At 39.1% G+C, this 15,802-nt stretch overlaps 1 protein-coding gene across 1 annotated transcript; it reads left to right on the top strand.

The window, feature by feature from the left end:
• The first annotated feature begins 341 nt into the window (after positions 1-341).
• On the top strand, positions 342-15,348 carry LOC121924774 (adiponectin-like). Its single transcript, XM_042456184.1, has 3 exons — positions 342-490; positions 7,398-7,624; positions 12,453-15,348. Exons 1-3 carry the CDS (start codon positions 453-455, stop codon positions 12,989-12,991), a joined length of 804 nt encoding a protein of 267 aa, XP_042312118.1. The 5' UTR covers positions 342-452; the 3' UTR covers positions 12,992-15,348.
• Positions 15,349-15,802: the final 454 nt, after the last annotated feature.

The following is a 15,802-nucleotide window of genomic DNA, read 5'->3' as shown; positions in this document are numbered from 1 at the left end:
AGTTTCTTTGATACATATAAATATATAGATAACAATCCTCAGAAATTTCTGGTGTTGCAGACTGTACTCTATAAAAGTGCACTCAATCAAAATTGCATATAATTAAAAATGGAATCCTAGTGAGACTTTATTAGGGGTTACTCCTAGGGAACTGTAACTGTAGCCTACAGCTTAAAGATCTGTTTTGGTTTTGGTAGTTCATATTGCTCCAGTAACATTAAAACACCTCATATTATCATTGGTCAGACCATTGTCAAGAAAGCAATAGAATTCCTTTATAACCTTTTTTTTAAATGAGAGAATAAAGAAGTGAAAGTGATAGAAAACACAAAGAACTCAAACAGTAGGTTGAGCAGCATACAGAAAGGGCAGCATCTTAACTGACAGTTCCACATGCCTCTTTCTGATGAGTGATTCAGAGCCTGGACTATTCTTCCCACAGCATTTCTGATATGACAGCAAACAACTCAGGGTATCTTCTGAGCAGCTGGTAAGAATCATTTTGTTGTTAGAACATTATGCTTTACTGTTCAAACAGGCTATGCATTTTCTAAGAAAATGTCATTTCTATTTGTATGTGGTAACCAATTATTTAGAAAATCATTACCTTCAAAATCGCTTCTCAGTTAATTGCATTGTTACCGTCTTTCAGGTGTTTGTACCAGTTGTCAAATATTAATTAAAAAATAGCACACTGATGAGAAAACCTTTTGGTAAGAAAATTATTATAACAAAGAGTTTGATATCTTTCTGGTTTTTATTCATTACCAAGGTATACTCTTTGAAAGTTGCTGCCAGTTATCTGCAAATGTAGTTGACTTAATAAGCTAAGTGTATAAATATCTACACAAAAGTAAGTCCCACTGAGTTGAGTGGAATTTACTTCTTTGAAACTGGCCATGCAACTACAGCCTAAGCATTCCTGTTAAATCAAGTGAATGACTCGATGTTACATGGAAAGATGTTGCCCAAAGAACAAAAAAGAAGACACTTTATGGAAGTACTGTGCCAAATTACACTTAATTGTTGTTCTGGTTAGACTACAATACTGTCTCATACTGCTTTGATGCCTTGTTCTAAACTGATTGCAATATTTGGAATTCCCCAAGTAAAAACTGCTTATGGTCACTGGAGAGTTTTAAACTATCCTCATTGTGTATAGCATATACATCTCTTACTTTGCTGTGGTGATGGTGGTAACGTGCCTTCAAGTCATTTTTGACTTATGACAACCCAAAGGTGAACTTATGGGAAAGATTTGTTTAGAGAGAGTTTGCACTTGCCTTTCTATGAGGCTGAGAGTGTGTGACTTGCCCAAAGTGACTGAATGCATTTGCATGGCTGAGTGGGGATTTGAATTCTGGTCTCCAGAATCACAGTCCAACATTCCAACCACTACACCCCATTGGTTGTACCCAGTCTTATTTCTGTTTGCTATCATATGTCTTTACTTGCAGACATCTCTTGCATGGTGTGTCATACTATATATAATATATATTTATATATGTATCTATATCTCTATATATAGATAGTGTGTTTGTGTCACACTTTATATAATCTATATGATGAGAGCAAATGTTTTAAGCATATCCAGACAGAATATATTTTGCACTAGTATATTTGTACCTGGCCATCTCAAGACAGGCTACATCCTCATCTATTAAACATATTATTAAGATTCAGAACATGGTTCTATTAAGCATATAATTAAGAATAAAACACAGTGTGTATCTTTGGCTTGCAGTCTAGGAATTTGAATTTTCCAATGTCTCTTTTGTTTATCTCATGAAATGTACAGTTATTATAGAAATTATTATAAGCTTAATATGGTACAGAATGTAATCGATGTTATGATATCAGAACACAAAATGCTGCTTCTAATATAATTAGGTGACAAATCCAAAGTTAAATCCTCTTTTCTGTTCTGCATATGTATTGTGCAGCTTGACACTACTATTTACTTAGAAGTCCCACTAAATTCAACTGAGCTTACTCTGAGCTAAATGAGCTTAGGAATGCACTCAACCACCCATATCTAGGTATATTTACTCAGAAGAAAGTCCCAAATTGTTCAGTGGTATTTATTTTTTAAGAAAGTTTGTGCAAGACTGCAGGCTAACAGTGCAATTCATAACTACTCTGAAATAAGCCACATTGAGCTTAGAGGGATTTACTCCTAAGCAACTGTGTATGTGATTGGAGCTGAAGTCATCACCACCGCCATCCTTCGGTTACTTTCTCATATTCTTTTAGGTACAATAGAAATAAAGTAGACATTGGCGCAGTGGCATTCAAATTTATGGATATCAAAATTCCATTTTGATGCAGTTTTCTACACAGACATATCTGAAAGTTACTGAAACCAAAATGCCAAGTGACATATTAGAAGTATTGTAATGTGATTTTATGCTGCCTGCATGACTGGGTGTAGACGTTTTTGCACAACATCCAGAGCTTGTAAGTGTTACTTTCTGATAACTGAAAATTCAAGAAACCTTGGGCTAGCATGGTCACAGGGAAGGACAGTCTAAGAAAATACTTTGTTCAAGCTATAAGAAACCTAAACAAAAAGCCCAGTGTCTGTCAAGTAAAATGTAATGAAATTGTCTCAAGCCCAGCAGAATACCCCCCCCACACACACACACACTGTTTTTATGGTTCTGTCTTATGATTACCTGACTACCTTTTTCTGACAAAAAAGGGGAATAATCCAAATACTTCCAAGAATGGTTCCTTGAATATATCTCATGATCCCCACACAGTGTTTTAAAACACAGATTTTTTTTCAAACCCAGAAGTGGATTTATTTTTCTTTTGCAATTGTATCAGTCTATGCAGCACTGCAGTATACTACGAGCAGAAAACTGGCTCCCATATCTGTCCATGTTGTCCACCCCAGACATAAAGCAACAACAAAATTATATAGACATTGGTCAGAATACAGAGTTGGCACAGTTGTAATACAGTATGTCTTTTCTTTGTGCTGGAATCCAAATGTATGCTCCAGAGTTATGTAGGAACAAGGACAATGAAGTGGAAAAAGTATGTCACGGCCAAATACTTACTCCATTGTCTGCCAAGTATTCTCAGTTGTACATACTCTAAAGATAATGTTTCTGGACTTGAAAGGTCACTTCATTGTTTCATCCTTGTTCAGAACAACTGGCTTCTCATAGATCAAGTAGAGCTAGTTATCAAAATGTCTCCTTAGGACATAAAATGAATGTGCCTCATATCTGTACAGCATATGCATTTTGGTTGTGATTTCCAAGAATACTATGTGAAATAATCTCACTAAAACCAACTTACCCAGAAAATGAATGGTATTGAACAGAGTGGGATTTATTTGTAAGTAAACTGATGTAAGATCAGGATACATATACAATGCAAACCGACACCCCTTTCTCAGAAAGGTACTACATGCTCAGGCACTCCCATGAATATGGTTATACTTAATTACCAACAAGTGTGCTTCAAATCATGGTGACCCTATGAATGAGATTAGTCCAAGAAACTCTGTTATTAGAAACTCTGTTCAGGTCATGCAGACCCAGGGTGGTGGCTTCTTTGACTGAGTCTACCCACCTGTAACGGGATCTCCTGCTTTTTCTATTGCTGTCCACTTTACCAAGCATTATAGTATTTTCCAATGAGTCATGTCATTTCAAAACATGACCAAAGCACAAAAGCCTCAGTTTGGTAAGTTTGCATTCTAGTGAGTTCAGGTTTGTACTAGGACCCATTTATTTATCTTTTTCATGGTCCATGATAGCCATAGAATTATTTATTTATTTATTTATTTTGTTTTTATGCCACCTTTCTCCCAAAAAAGGGACCCTAGATGGCTCAGGAAACAAAATCATTTTAAAAAACTTTACATTAAAAATTTTAAAAATAGTTAAAATAGTTTAATTAAGAAAATATAAAATTAACATTAAACACATACAAAATGTAAAATAACTAAAAAAAGCCCACCCACCCATATAAAACCACTCTGTAACGACGATTACATCAAAAAGCCTGCTTAAATAAAAAGTTTTTTTGCTCGCCAGAGAAAGGTAAGCAGGCAAGCAGGGCACTCTCCTCCAGCATCACATTTCAAATGAGTTGATTCTCTTTCTGTACACTTTGTTCATTGTCCAACTTTCACAACCACACATAGAAATTGGAAATGGTATGGCATGGATGATTCTGACTTTAGTATTTAATGATCTTTACACTTGGAGATCTTATTTAGTACCTTTAAAGCTGTCCTTTAAAGTCCCAGTCTTCTTCATATTTCTTGACTGCACTCTTTTTAAGTACACCAGCAGCATACTCATGGATATACTTGGGCCAGAATCCTGTTGGTGCACTATGCTGGTGTCACTATTCTTGCACTGATGGAGGAAGCAGGAGGGGGAAAGGCTACAGGCACAGGATTTGTGAAGAAAATCACTCTTTGGAGAAACAGGTTGCTCACAGCTAGCAGGGCAACATTAGTAAAAGTGCATTATGAAAAGTTTGGAACAAGACCTTTTGCTGCATGAGATGGAGTGGCAAATGGCACTCAATCATTCATTCATATGTAGGAGCATAGCACACTAAGCCAACCAATTCATTTTAGGGAAGGGAAACAGGAAGATGGATCAAAGGACAACACAAGGGAACATTGACAATGAAGGAGCTCTTCTAGTCAAGTAGCTCTTCTAGCCAGGAAGGGAATCAGGACTCTATGACCTAAAGAGACTGAGTGTCAAATGTTAGCATTTATGGAAACTCATGTTTGAAAAAATCAATAAAAAACTATTTGGGGCAGGGGGTGGGGGGAAGCACAGGTTTCCCAAAGTGACATGCAAATTTGTGAAAGAAAAAAAGAGGTCTGCTACCTCTGGCTACTTGACAGAGAGATAGATTGTAGGTTTTATTTTTACTTTTATTGTTGTTTACTATGTAAAACATTGTGCAAAATTGAGAGCTGTATAAATAAACTCTAATAATAATAATAATAATAAGAAGAAGACTGGGAGATACATCAGTCCATCAATTCATTCAATCAATTATTTGGTTTGGAAAGATGGAAAGCAGCAAGGTGTTTGGATCTAATATCAGTTGGGCAACTAAGGATTTTATCACACAGGGAAAATCAGGGGTCTAAACTGTCATTATCCATGAAAGTCATGCGATCGCGCTGAAGATTTTCACACAACATCATAATTAAAGAGGACTTATTCCAGCAATAACCAGGTAATAACCAGCAACAAATAATTCATGGGGAATATAATTTGTTGCTGGTTATTACCTGATTATTGCCAGGATAAGTCCTCTTTAATTGTGATGAGTGTGAAAAACTTCCCATGATTGCACAACTTTCTTGAGATAATGACAGTTTAAACTGCTGATTCCCCCCCCCCCCAACTTCCCCCTGTGTGATTCAGCTATCCACTTGAAAGGAATGATTCAAGGTGCTGAGCCTATTGGGGGACCTCCTCAGTTACCTTCTTCAAAGTTGTTAAAATATCTAATGCAAATTACCATCTCACTTGCACAAGAATCACCAGTCCACCATTCCTAGGAAGAAGTCAACTATCAGATCTGAGAATACCAGTAAATGGGTAAAGAATCACTAGAGCAGACAATACAAAGAAGGAAGACACCAGATAACACTAGGGCCCGTTACAGACGGGCCTTTAAGTACGGACTCAGTCCGTACTAGGGTTAAAAAGGGGCGTCACTTCTGGATGCCCCTAACCTTAGTACGGACTGAGTCTGTACAAAATGGCGGCACCCCTTCCACATGGGGGCTGCCATGACGATGTCACGACTGCACCGCCTCTATATGGGGCGGCGCGAATGTGACGTCGTTGTTCTGCACCAGAGCGCTTAGTGCGCCCTTTCCATGGAGCAAGAAGGAGCTCCGTTTCGGAGCTCCTTCCTGGTTTGCATCGCTGGGTGCAGCCTTTAGATGGCTGTGCCCAGCAACGCAAGGGAGAAAAGGCCAAGCGACCCATTTCTCCTCCTCCCCGCCACCGCGGGGTGTCCTTGGGGCTTGAAGCCCCAAGGACACCCCTTTCCAGGCTGCGGGGAAGCAGCCTTTTGCCGCTTCCCCGCAGCCTGGAAAGCGGCGGATCAGGGCCTCAGAGGCTGCCGGTCTGGCAGCTGAGGCCCTGATACACCGGGGAAAGCAGCGCCTACAGGCCGCCTCAAAGGGGCGGTCTGTAACACGCCCAAGTATTTATCTCCACGCCTCTGTTGCCCACTAATGACACATGGCCATTGGTGCAAGATTGTTTGCTCCTTTCTTCTCTTCCATGCATGGATAGGTCTGTTCCTTCTAGCTGTGGCCAGAGGGGTCCAGAGCTTGCCATAGCTCTACTACACACAGAACTGCAGGTATGAGGCAGAGTTCTAGTCTGCCAGTGAAGTCACTTCTTTTCATCCTCTATGACTGAGGCAAAATTCCACAATCAGTGGGGGCATAACATTAGCGTGAAGGGGCATTGAATGCAGTGCATGTGCTCCTTCCCTGTGAAGCCCATTGTTCCAGCAATAAATACTGCACTGTTTCAGCCATTCCGCTTGCATACGTTTGCTGGGAAATTGAAAGTTCTGGGATCTATTCACAGAAGTCAAAGTAATTTTGTCTGTGATTTCCTTCTTTCTCATCTTCTCTTTCATGTTCCAGGTTTATATCTGTACCGCATTGTCTTAACTGAACAATTACATAACTTTATTAAAAGACTTGTTTACAATCATCTAATGGTGTATAAAATTCACTCATGTCAAGGCTTTACTTGTACTATATGAATAGAGATCCCACATTACCTGTTAAAGCAGAGAACATAGCCAAAGATAAAAGCAAAATGCACTAAAAGTAAAACATAACATAGCTTGGAAATTTTGAAAGTCATGATGAGTGTCAATGATTATTTGAGTGGAATATTACTTGAAAGCATGAGTTTGACTGTTACATATTCCAACTTCCCTAAGTAGCAAGAAGTATTGAGTGGAAAATTACAGGGCCCAGTTTCCTTTGAATTAGCTAGTGCTCAATCTGATTGTTTCAATTAGAGAAGACCCACTGAATCAATAGAATGTACATAAGTGTTGTCTGACTATTCAATAAATAATTCAGTGGGTCTATTCTGGGTGGAACTAACAACTGGAGATGGGTCATTGTGGCCACAATCCTGTTGACTGCATTATGCCAATGTAACTTCTCCATGACATAGTTCCACTGGTTGTACTCTTTAAACACTTGGATAAGGAAATATCCACTATTCTTTTACATAATTAATTCTTCATTGTCTCAAAGTATAAATCTACAACCAGAAAAGTTATGAATAGATTGTAGTTCTCTTTGATTGTATGTTTTCTGTCATACATCATTTCTTATGGTGGGAAAATACTATTTCCAGGTTCAACATGAAGCAAAGATCAAGGATCCTTTTCTGCTCACTTGTGCTTCTGGTGCAGTTTTGCTGCTACCTTGAAGTAGTTGCTGAGGAAGACCCCCAACAACCAGCTAGAGGATCTTGTGCAAATTGGATGGCAGGAACACCAGGCTACCCAGGCCACAATGGAGCCCCAGGGAGAGATGGGAGAGATGGAAGGGATGGAGAAAAAGGAGAGAAAGGAGAACAAGGTGAGAAGCTTCAGTCCTCCATTTTGTTTAAGCCACCTGTTTCCATGTGAGCTATAGACTTCTAAGGATTTAGATCTGTTTCCCTATGAATAATGCTAAACAACCTCCCCAATAGATGAGTGATATTGACAATCATCTCTGTGAGCATTAGGTAGGTTCCAACAGTGTGATTTGGCTATCAGAAATGGAAGGGAAGCAGTCTCCCTCCCTCCTGCATCCTCTCACATACCATAAAGACATGTTCTGGAAGGCCAGAAAATCCTCTGGAATATGTTTTGGGAGCCATGGAAAACTTCATGTGTGGGGAGAAGGAGCAAAAAAATGTCCCCACCACAGCACTAGCACAGTGTTGGATTTAGTTCATTACCTTTATTATATACATTGTAGTCACTGTGGTTCATTTTGTAGCTATGTAGACTGGAAATAGTAAAAGACTGGTCATTTCTCTATATGGGAACTTCAGTACAAGTAGACCCCTTAGGAATGGAATGGAAACTTGCCATATTCCCAACTGACCTCTCAAGAAATTGCACATCAAAATTCCTACCATTTAGTGGGAACCTTTTTTGTTCTTGGCAAAACATAAAGTGCATGCTTTCTAGAGCTGTGTAGGAGCTGTAACAACTCAAGTATAAGTCTAGAAATTTTAGTCAACAAACTGACCCCAAAAACCTGAGTCGACTTATCCACGGGTCAATGTAAGTATAGTCTTTAACTCTTACTTTATTTTTAAAAGGAACCATCTCCTGGTGAAAGGCAAGAGTACAATCTGTCAGAAAATCACCAATCCCCTCTATTCTCTCATCCACTAGCCTTCAGCATATACATAAACAGTTATGCCTTTGAGGATTTTCTAAGTTCTTTAGCATTGTTTTCCTTTGCTTCATCTTTTACATCCTTTGTTACATAACCCTAGGTTTTACCCTTGACTCATCCACAGGTCACATTAAAATCCATAATTTTGGCCCCAAAACATGCCCTCGACTTATACATGAAGTTGACTTATAGTCGAGTATATAAGGTAGTCTTTTTACTATGCATAAAAGATTACATAGCTTTCTGAGAACATAGAGAATCTGAGTCACTTTGAGGAGTTTACTCTTATGCACACTCTCAGTTGGGACTTGGAATTGTCAGGGGGGGAGAAGATGAGGAAGGAGAGAAAGAAAACAAGTAGTAGGGGAGAAAACTTGCACTAAATGAAGCTGCACAGCTTTCAAAGGAAAGTGATACAGTTAGGAAAAACAAATAAACCCCAAGTGTCCCAATAACTACAAGATTAAAACTTGATTCATTGTTCTCCACATCTGTTAGTAACCAGGAAAACTGAGATTTAATATCACTACTCTTCCCCCCTCCCCTCAGGTTTTGGTCACATATTAAGGTAAGGCACATAAAACTGTGACAGAAAAAGGCAGCAAGCAAGAAAACACTTAGGCCAGTGGACTCTTATGCAGTCCGAAGGGTTTCCCCCCCCACATATGCTTGCTTGTTATAGACACTGCATCCTGTCTTTCTGTCCTCTTCAGGATTGTCAAGGCAGATTTGGACAATGGTACACAATAATGTCCAGAATAACTGAAATAATAATAAAACATAATAATGAAAATGTTTAATGATGAAATGATGGCTTAATGATGACAAAAAAATGTTTCATTTGGTGGTTATTCTATAGATGTTATTGTTTTTTAAAAAAAACATGCAGGGTTTTTATGTAATGTTTAATTATTGTTTTTATATCTTATGGTTTTAACATCTGTTTTGTGAAAAACCCAGAGAGCTTTGGCTATTGGTCACCAAATATCAAGATATAAGCTGCACCATAAAGAGAAATCACAGCAGTGGAATCCATAATCAGCAGGAACTTCGGAGGATATTCAGGACCAAATTAAATGTGGCACAGGGGACCTAATAATTAGAATGTTCTGCAATTCTTATGCTAATTCACTGCCCCTTGGGGCAACTCCAACAATGGAGGACATGGTACTATGAGAGTAGACATTTAATTATTTCCTCCTTTGTTCTTTCTTTCCATTGGAAACTGCCCTGCCCCCCCCCCACCAAAATGGGGGAGATGAGAACATTTTATAATTATTTTTATTACAATTTTATTCTCTGAAAGCTATTGTGGAAAGTTGTGAAAGGATGAAACCCATAAGGGATACAGATCCCACAAATGAATTATTGGATATGTACTGGTTTCCATCGGAAATGGGCCACAGAACCAGATGGCAATATGAAAGTGTGTTTTAAAACAATTGTATGATCAGTTAAAATCCACAGAGGTAGCCAGAGCTTTGTAGCCTCACGATCTCTTGACATATTCTTTTAGTGTAGGAGGGAATTTGCCTGCTTCCCCAGTGTTAAGTGTTATCAGGATGTGTCTCTGAATATCTACTAATTATATAACATTAAATCTCTTATACAAATTTCACTATGTCCATGGTCAGAAGATCTCCCTGTCCTGAAATGAAGCCTGAGACACACATTTCTGACTAAAGATGAGATCAGTGCACCAGCTAGTCGTAAGTTTTAAATCTATAACAATAATAGTGGAACAAAGCGTAGAAACCTAAACATTGCTACAAATGTTACATACACATATTTCCTCTCCAACAGTATTCCAAAGGAATGGACAGGATTTTGCCCATTGGCCAAATCCTGAAAGGCCAGCGAAGTTGCTGGCCATAGTTCTAATAACCACAAATTTGTCATGACTGAAGAAGTGCTGTGCACACATAAGACTCTTTTGTACTCACTCCACAGAGAGGAATGACCAACAGGAGCATCAAATCAAGTGGAGAGCCAGTGAGCAGATCCCACTCCTCCATCACTCACAGAAGTGAAAACTAACAGGAAAAGGAAGAGACAGAAATCATATAGTCCCTTTCTCAAAATTAAAATATTTATATTCACTTCAAATCATAGGATCTTCTTGACAGTGTATAAATATAATCAATCTAAGAAATTTAAAAGAATGTAAAATTTTAAACAATAAAAATAATTGAATCAGAGTACCATTTCACACTATATCACTTTGATACTACAATACCTGTTATGGAATCCTGGGTTTATAATTTCGTTAAATCTTTAGAATTCTGTCAGAGATCTCTAGTTCTTCCACAGACTACTAATCTTAGGATTCCAAAATAGGTAACCATGACAGTAAAGGTGGAATCAAAGTGCTATGATTTTGTAGTTTAAAGGGCCCAGATTAAAAACATATTAATCTGTTTAACAAGTTGAAACAAGTTAAAATTTGGAGAATAATCCTAGGTGCCAAACCTGAAAAGGCCCTCTCTTGTGACCACACACAATATATTCCTCTCTCTGGTGGAACACAAAGGAGAGTCCTCCAGCAGACTTCAGGAGAGGCACTTCTTCCTGTATCACAGTCTCAAGCTGTTTAGGGCTTTCACTAGCCAAGATCTTCTACAGCGTATCATAACATAATAGTTTCAATGCAGAACTACATGTTCTGAACTCCCAGGACTCATGAGAATGCCACAGTCACTGCCCACAACCATTCCAAGAAGTGTCTGGCTATGTCCCTGTAGTATAATGAGATTCTCTGAGGTTCTCCAGAAGTCTCAATGGCTGATGTAATCATTTCGTATCTGGCTACAGGGACATAACCAGGACCCTATCGCATGGGGTTAAAATCCCAGTTTACCTTTCCCAAATTCAGTGCTAATTCAGGAGGCAGCTGGGTCCTATCACACAGAAATTACTGCCAAATTGGTGCCCAGATCCATCCTGGATGCAACCCGGGTCCTGTAAACTGCTTTGACAGCCATTTTTAGAAGTCGAAAGCTTAATAGTAGATGACATTGGCCCGTTCCGCATGGGCCTTTGCGGCGCCCTCGTCACGTGCTAGGGGTTGGCCAAGGACCTAGCGTCCATACCGGCCTCACCCCTAGCATGTGACTGGGGCGTAAAAACGGACACGGGCATGGCCATTTTTACATGCCGGACGCTTAGCGTCCGCATGTAGCATCGCGAGAATGACGTCTCGAGTGCGCCATTTGCACCTCGTCGTGTCATTTACACGACGCAAGAAGAAGCCCCATTTTGGCGCTTCTTTTTAGCTGCGCTGGGAAGCCTCGCGGTTTGGCTGCTGGGGCTTCTCGGTGCAGCTAATGATGGCACAGGCAGAGTGCCGCTTTTCGGCGCTCTGTAAAGCGCCAAAGACTTCCATCCAGTGTGCTCTTACCACAGAGTAAGGCCCACAGAATTCAAAGTAACTTTCTCCCAGGATTACCTGGACAGCATTCATTATTGTTGTATACCTTTAAGTAGATTCTGACATATGCCAAGCCAAAAATGAACCATTCAAACCCTGGTCTCCGGTGTCATAGCTCAATGGTCAAACCATACCGGCTCCCGTTAAAGCACTTGGACTTATGTATTATTAATTATCTCTGCCATGAACATTAGTTAATATAATATGGACATTAATATTTTTAGAAAAATAAATTTCACTTTGAATCCAGATATCCATGAAGTATGATTTTGTTAAACCAAGTTGATTTATCCAGAGATGGCCAAGAAAAGATAAATTTAAATTCATAGGACACTCAAGCTGTGCTCTTCAAATCACTTAATCCAAGACAGTTCAAGTCATTACTAGCATGAAAGTGTCTTATGGATTGAAATCTGGTAATGGGTTTGTACTGTCTGGGCAGATTGAAATACTCACTTCGTTCTATTGGGCTGACTGATTCAGTATGCTGTCTTTCTGAAAGCCTATGTGGGCTTTTCCAGCTGAGAACCTTTGGATAAATAAGGATTTTTCCATTCTAATAAAAAAAATTCATTTGCTTGGTAGGTGCACCTGGCCCAAAGGGAGACAGTGGAAGTTTAGGAACTGCTGGAGCCGAAGGCCCTCAAGGAGCACCAGGGGTTTCCGGAATCCCTGGGCTGAAAGGGGAAAAAGGAGACAGTGCTACTGCTTATCGATCTGCCTTTAGTGTTGGTTTAACAGCCAGAGTCCCTTTTCCTAATATTCCCATCAAATTTACAAAGATCTTCTACAATGAGCAAAATCACTATGATACAACAACTGGGAAGTTCCGGTGCAGCATCCCTGGTGTATACTATTTTGCGTATCATCTCACAGTGTATTCCTCAGATGTGAAGGTCAGCTTGTATAAGAAGGACAAAGCAATCATCATCACTTATGACCAGTATCAGAAAAATGATGTTGACCAGGCATCTGGTTCTGTTTTGCTCCATGTGGAAGCTGGGGATGAAGTCTGGCTTCAAGTATATGGAGATGAGGAAAACAATGGTGTCTATGCTGATAATGTTAACGATTCTACTTTTATGGGATTCTTGCTTTATCCAGACACGAGTTATGAGCAATAGAATGTAAAACTGGGAGGCAAAAAGGTGGAAGAATAAAGTTGGATTATGTTTTTTGTAGCATAATTCTGTATTTTGTCAGTCTAAGCAAACATAATAAATTTAATTCAAAAGTATAGCCATGTTAGCCTGGAAAATCAGTATGCAAAGGTCAGCTTGTATAAGAAAGACAAAGCAATCATCATCACTTATGACCAGTATCAGAAAAATGATGTTGTAACACCTTTGAGACTAACTGAAAGAAAGAAGTTGGTAGCGTGAGCTTTTGTAGACTTCAGCCTAGTTTCTCAGCCTAAAACGCATTTGAGGAGGTAGGTTGAAGTCTGTGAAAGCTCATGCTACCAACTTCTTTCTTTCAGTTAGTCTCAAAGGTGTTACAAGATCCCTTTCTATAACAAATTGAATTTAGCTAGATTCTGAGTAGCTTGCACATTCATTGCTTGAATATTGTGGTGAGTTGAACATGTGAATGAGCAAACCATCACAGACATTAACTCAGCTCTCAGCCACAATGCTACTTAGTAGAGACAGCCCACATTTTCAGCAAGCCAATGTCAGAAGTGTAATGATCAAATATAGGCCTGCATACTATTGGCACTTATGAAAATCTCATTGATTCCGTTGGTTTACTCTAGCTGGGACTGAAAATAGAATTCAGCCCATGATGACATGTAGTGATATCGATAGACAAGTAATCCATAATTCAGAATACGTTCAGCAAAGATAGTTACCCAAACTGTTAAGCGATGAGTGTTACTTATTTATAGTTTTACTAAAAAGTAACTAACAGTGAATTCAATAAATAGGAATATAGAAAAACCAGAATGTAATAATGAGGTACAATAATTGTTTTATATTAACTAACAGAAAGATGATTGCATCTAACAGCTGGGAGCATCATAATAAAGGTGTTGTTTTCAAAGTAGTTTCTCATTATATTTGAATTACTTTCTCAGATGTATTTGAATACATATTCCTTTTTTCTTTAATGAGTTACGTGTGACTTCTGCAGTACCACAAGTGATGGATACAGTATGTACTTCAATAAAAAAGGGTTTGAAAAAGAATTTGAGGCATACTAAAAGTTTAACTGAATTACAAATAAAAACTACTGTTCAGTCACCGTTCTGTTTCACATTTCGTCTATCCTTAAATTAGATTGCTTAGTGGGGGGCAAAGGATGAAACAAGTAGAAACAACGATTTCCACAGTGAAACCTATACAGTTTTAATTCTTCAGATAATGTGTCTCCTGGCAATTAATGATTCAAAACATTTGTGCTGGTGTTGGACACCAGCCAACATTATGTCATTCTTTAGCATCCCCTTAATTTCTCTATATTATAGAAATGACCATTACAAAATGTACATTCTTTTGAGAGAATGTTATATGGCGTCCATATGTTTCTAGTTTTGTGTTGTTCATTTCCATACCTTTTTCCTTTCTCGCTCACTGCCACACACCGAGACCATTTCTTTATGATAACAAGAAAAGCTTGTGAAAAAAATTATGTTTAACACAGTTTGCCCAAAGCAAGTCATATATGTGAATGCATCAGAAATGCCCTTATTGAGAGAATACCCTAAAGGCCTTGAACATTAGAGCGAGAAATGTCAGTGCTGGATTTAGTAACATTTAGTTTAATGTTAGATTTAAGAACAATTGAACACATCCAACTCAGGAAGCCCCACTAGGCATCTTAATGAAAAAAAGAAGGGAAAGCATACACTGTGTGATACAATAGGATTACGAGGCCTATGTAGAAAATAAAATATAATCTACGAAATAAGATTACTGTGATTTTTTTTAAATGGATCCACTAAACCATTACAATGCGTAAAAGTTATTATGTAAGGAGAGTGCCAGGCAGTAGCAGCATTCTGAAGGAGGTCAAGGGCCCATGGTTTAAATCTCCTACAATGCCAAAGGATAGTTTTTATTCAGAGAGGTTATGGCAAATTTACATGGTAATTAGGAGCAACCATCAGCTGTAAAGAGGACCAGAAAGGCAAGTCTGATACTAACTCTACTGCAGGTACAGTTAGCAAAAGTTACAGATGAGAAGAAAGGGATGGATTGTTGTCATAGCAACTGCACGGTTGTGGCAATAATCCGCTGCCAAAAGGAGCTCTGAAATGGAGCTCCTTGTCGCAATGCTGCCAAGGTGCCATTTGTGCCCTGGGGTGTCGTGGTGATGTCATGCATGCGCCGAGTTGTTTGGACGTGGTGCACGCGTGACATCATCAATATGCACGCTGTGTGGATGGCGCTGCGTAACCATGGTACCATCCACATGAACTATGGCTTGGGAGCATGCGGTTGCTGCATGCTCCCAAGCCCTAGTTTTGGCCGAGAGCGCCACAAGGAGCCTGTTTGTAATGGGTCTCGGTTAGACTACAACTCCTCCACAGCCAGCACAGTCAATATCAATGCTTTCTGATTTGGAGGGCAGATTGTAGTCCAAAAATGTAATTAGCTTTGCTTAGAGGTTCACACAATTTTGTTGTTGTCTACCTTTAGGTCATTTATAACTTAAGGCAACCAGATTTTTCACATGTACAGCAGTGCTGCCTAGTCAGACCTACCCAGTCCTTTACTGTCCCCTCTGTTGGTTCATTGTACTGCAATAAACAACTTTACATTTATCTCTGTTGAATTGCATGCTGTATTGATCAAATCCTTTGGAACCCTGATTATGACTTCTCTGATGTTAGCTAATCCTGTAATGTGTAGATCTGATAAGCTCCCTCATCCAAGTAATTTATAGAAATGTTGAACAACACAAGCCTTGCCGCACTCCGCTTACAATCCTCC

This window comes from Sceloporus undulatus, chromosome 3 (genome assembly GCF_019175285.1).
Source record: "Sceloporus undulatus isolate JIND9_A2432 ecotype Alabama chromosome 3, SceUnd_v1.1, whole genome shotgun sequence".
NCBI classification, from domain to species: domain Eukaryota; kingdom Metazoa; phylum Chordata; class Lepidosauria; order Squamata; family Phrynosomatidae; genus Sceloporus; species Sceloporus undulatus.
This window is presented reverse-complemented; position numbering and strand designations above follow the sequence as displayed.

Excerpts from the sequence above, each read along its gene's own strand:
- LOC121924774 (XM_042456184.1), top strand. The coding sequence starts at position 453 with ATGACAGCAAACAACTCAGGGTATCTTCTGAGCAGCTG. Across the intron at positions 491-7,397 it reads GGGTATCTTCTGAGCAGCTG|GTTCAACATGAAGCAAAGAT; the intron begins GTAAGAATCATT and ends TACTATTTCCAG. Across the intron at positions 7,625-12,452 it reads AGGAGAGAAAGGAGAACAAG|GTGCACCTGGCCCAAAGGGA; the intron begins GTGAGAAGCTTC and ends TTTGCTTGGTAG.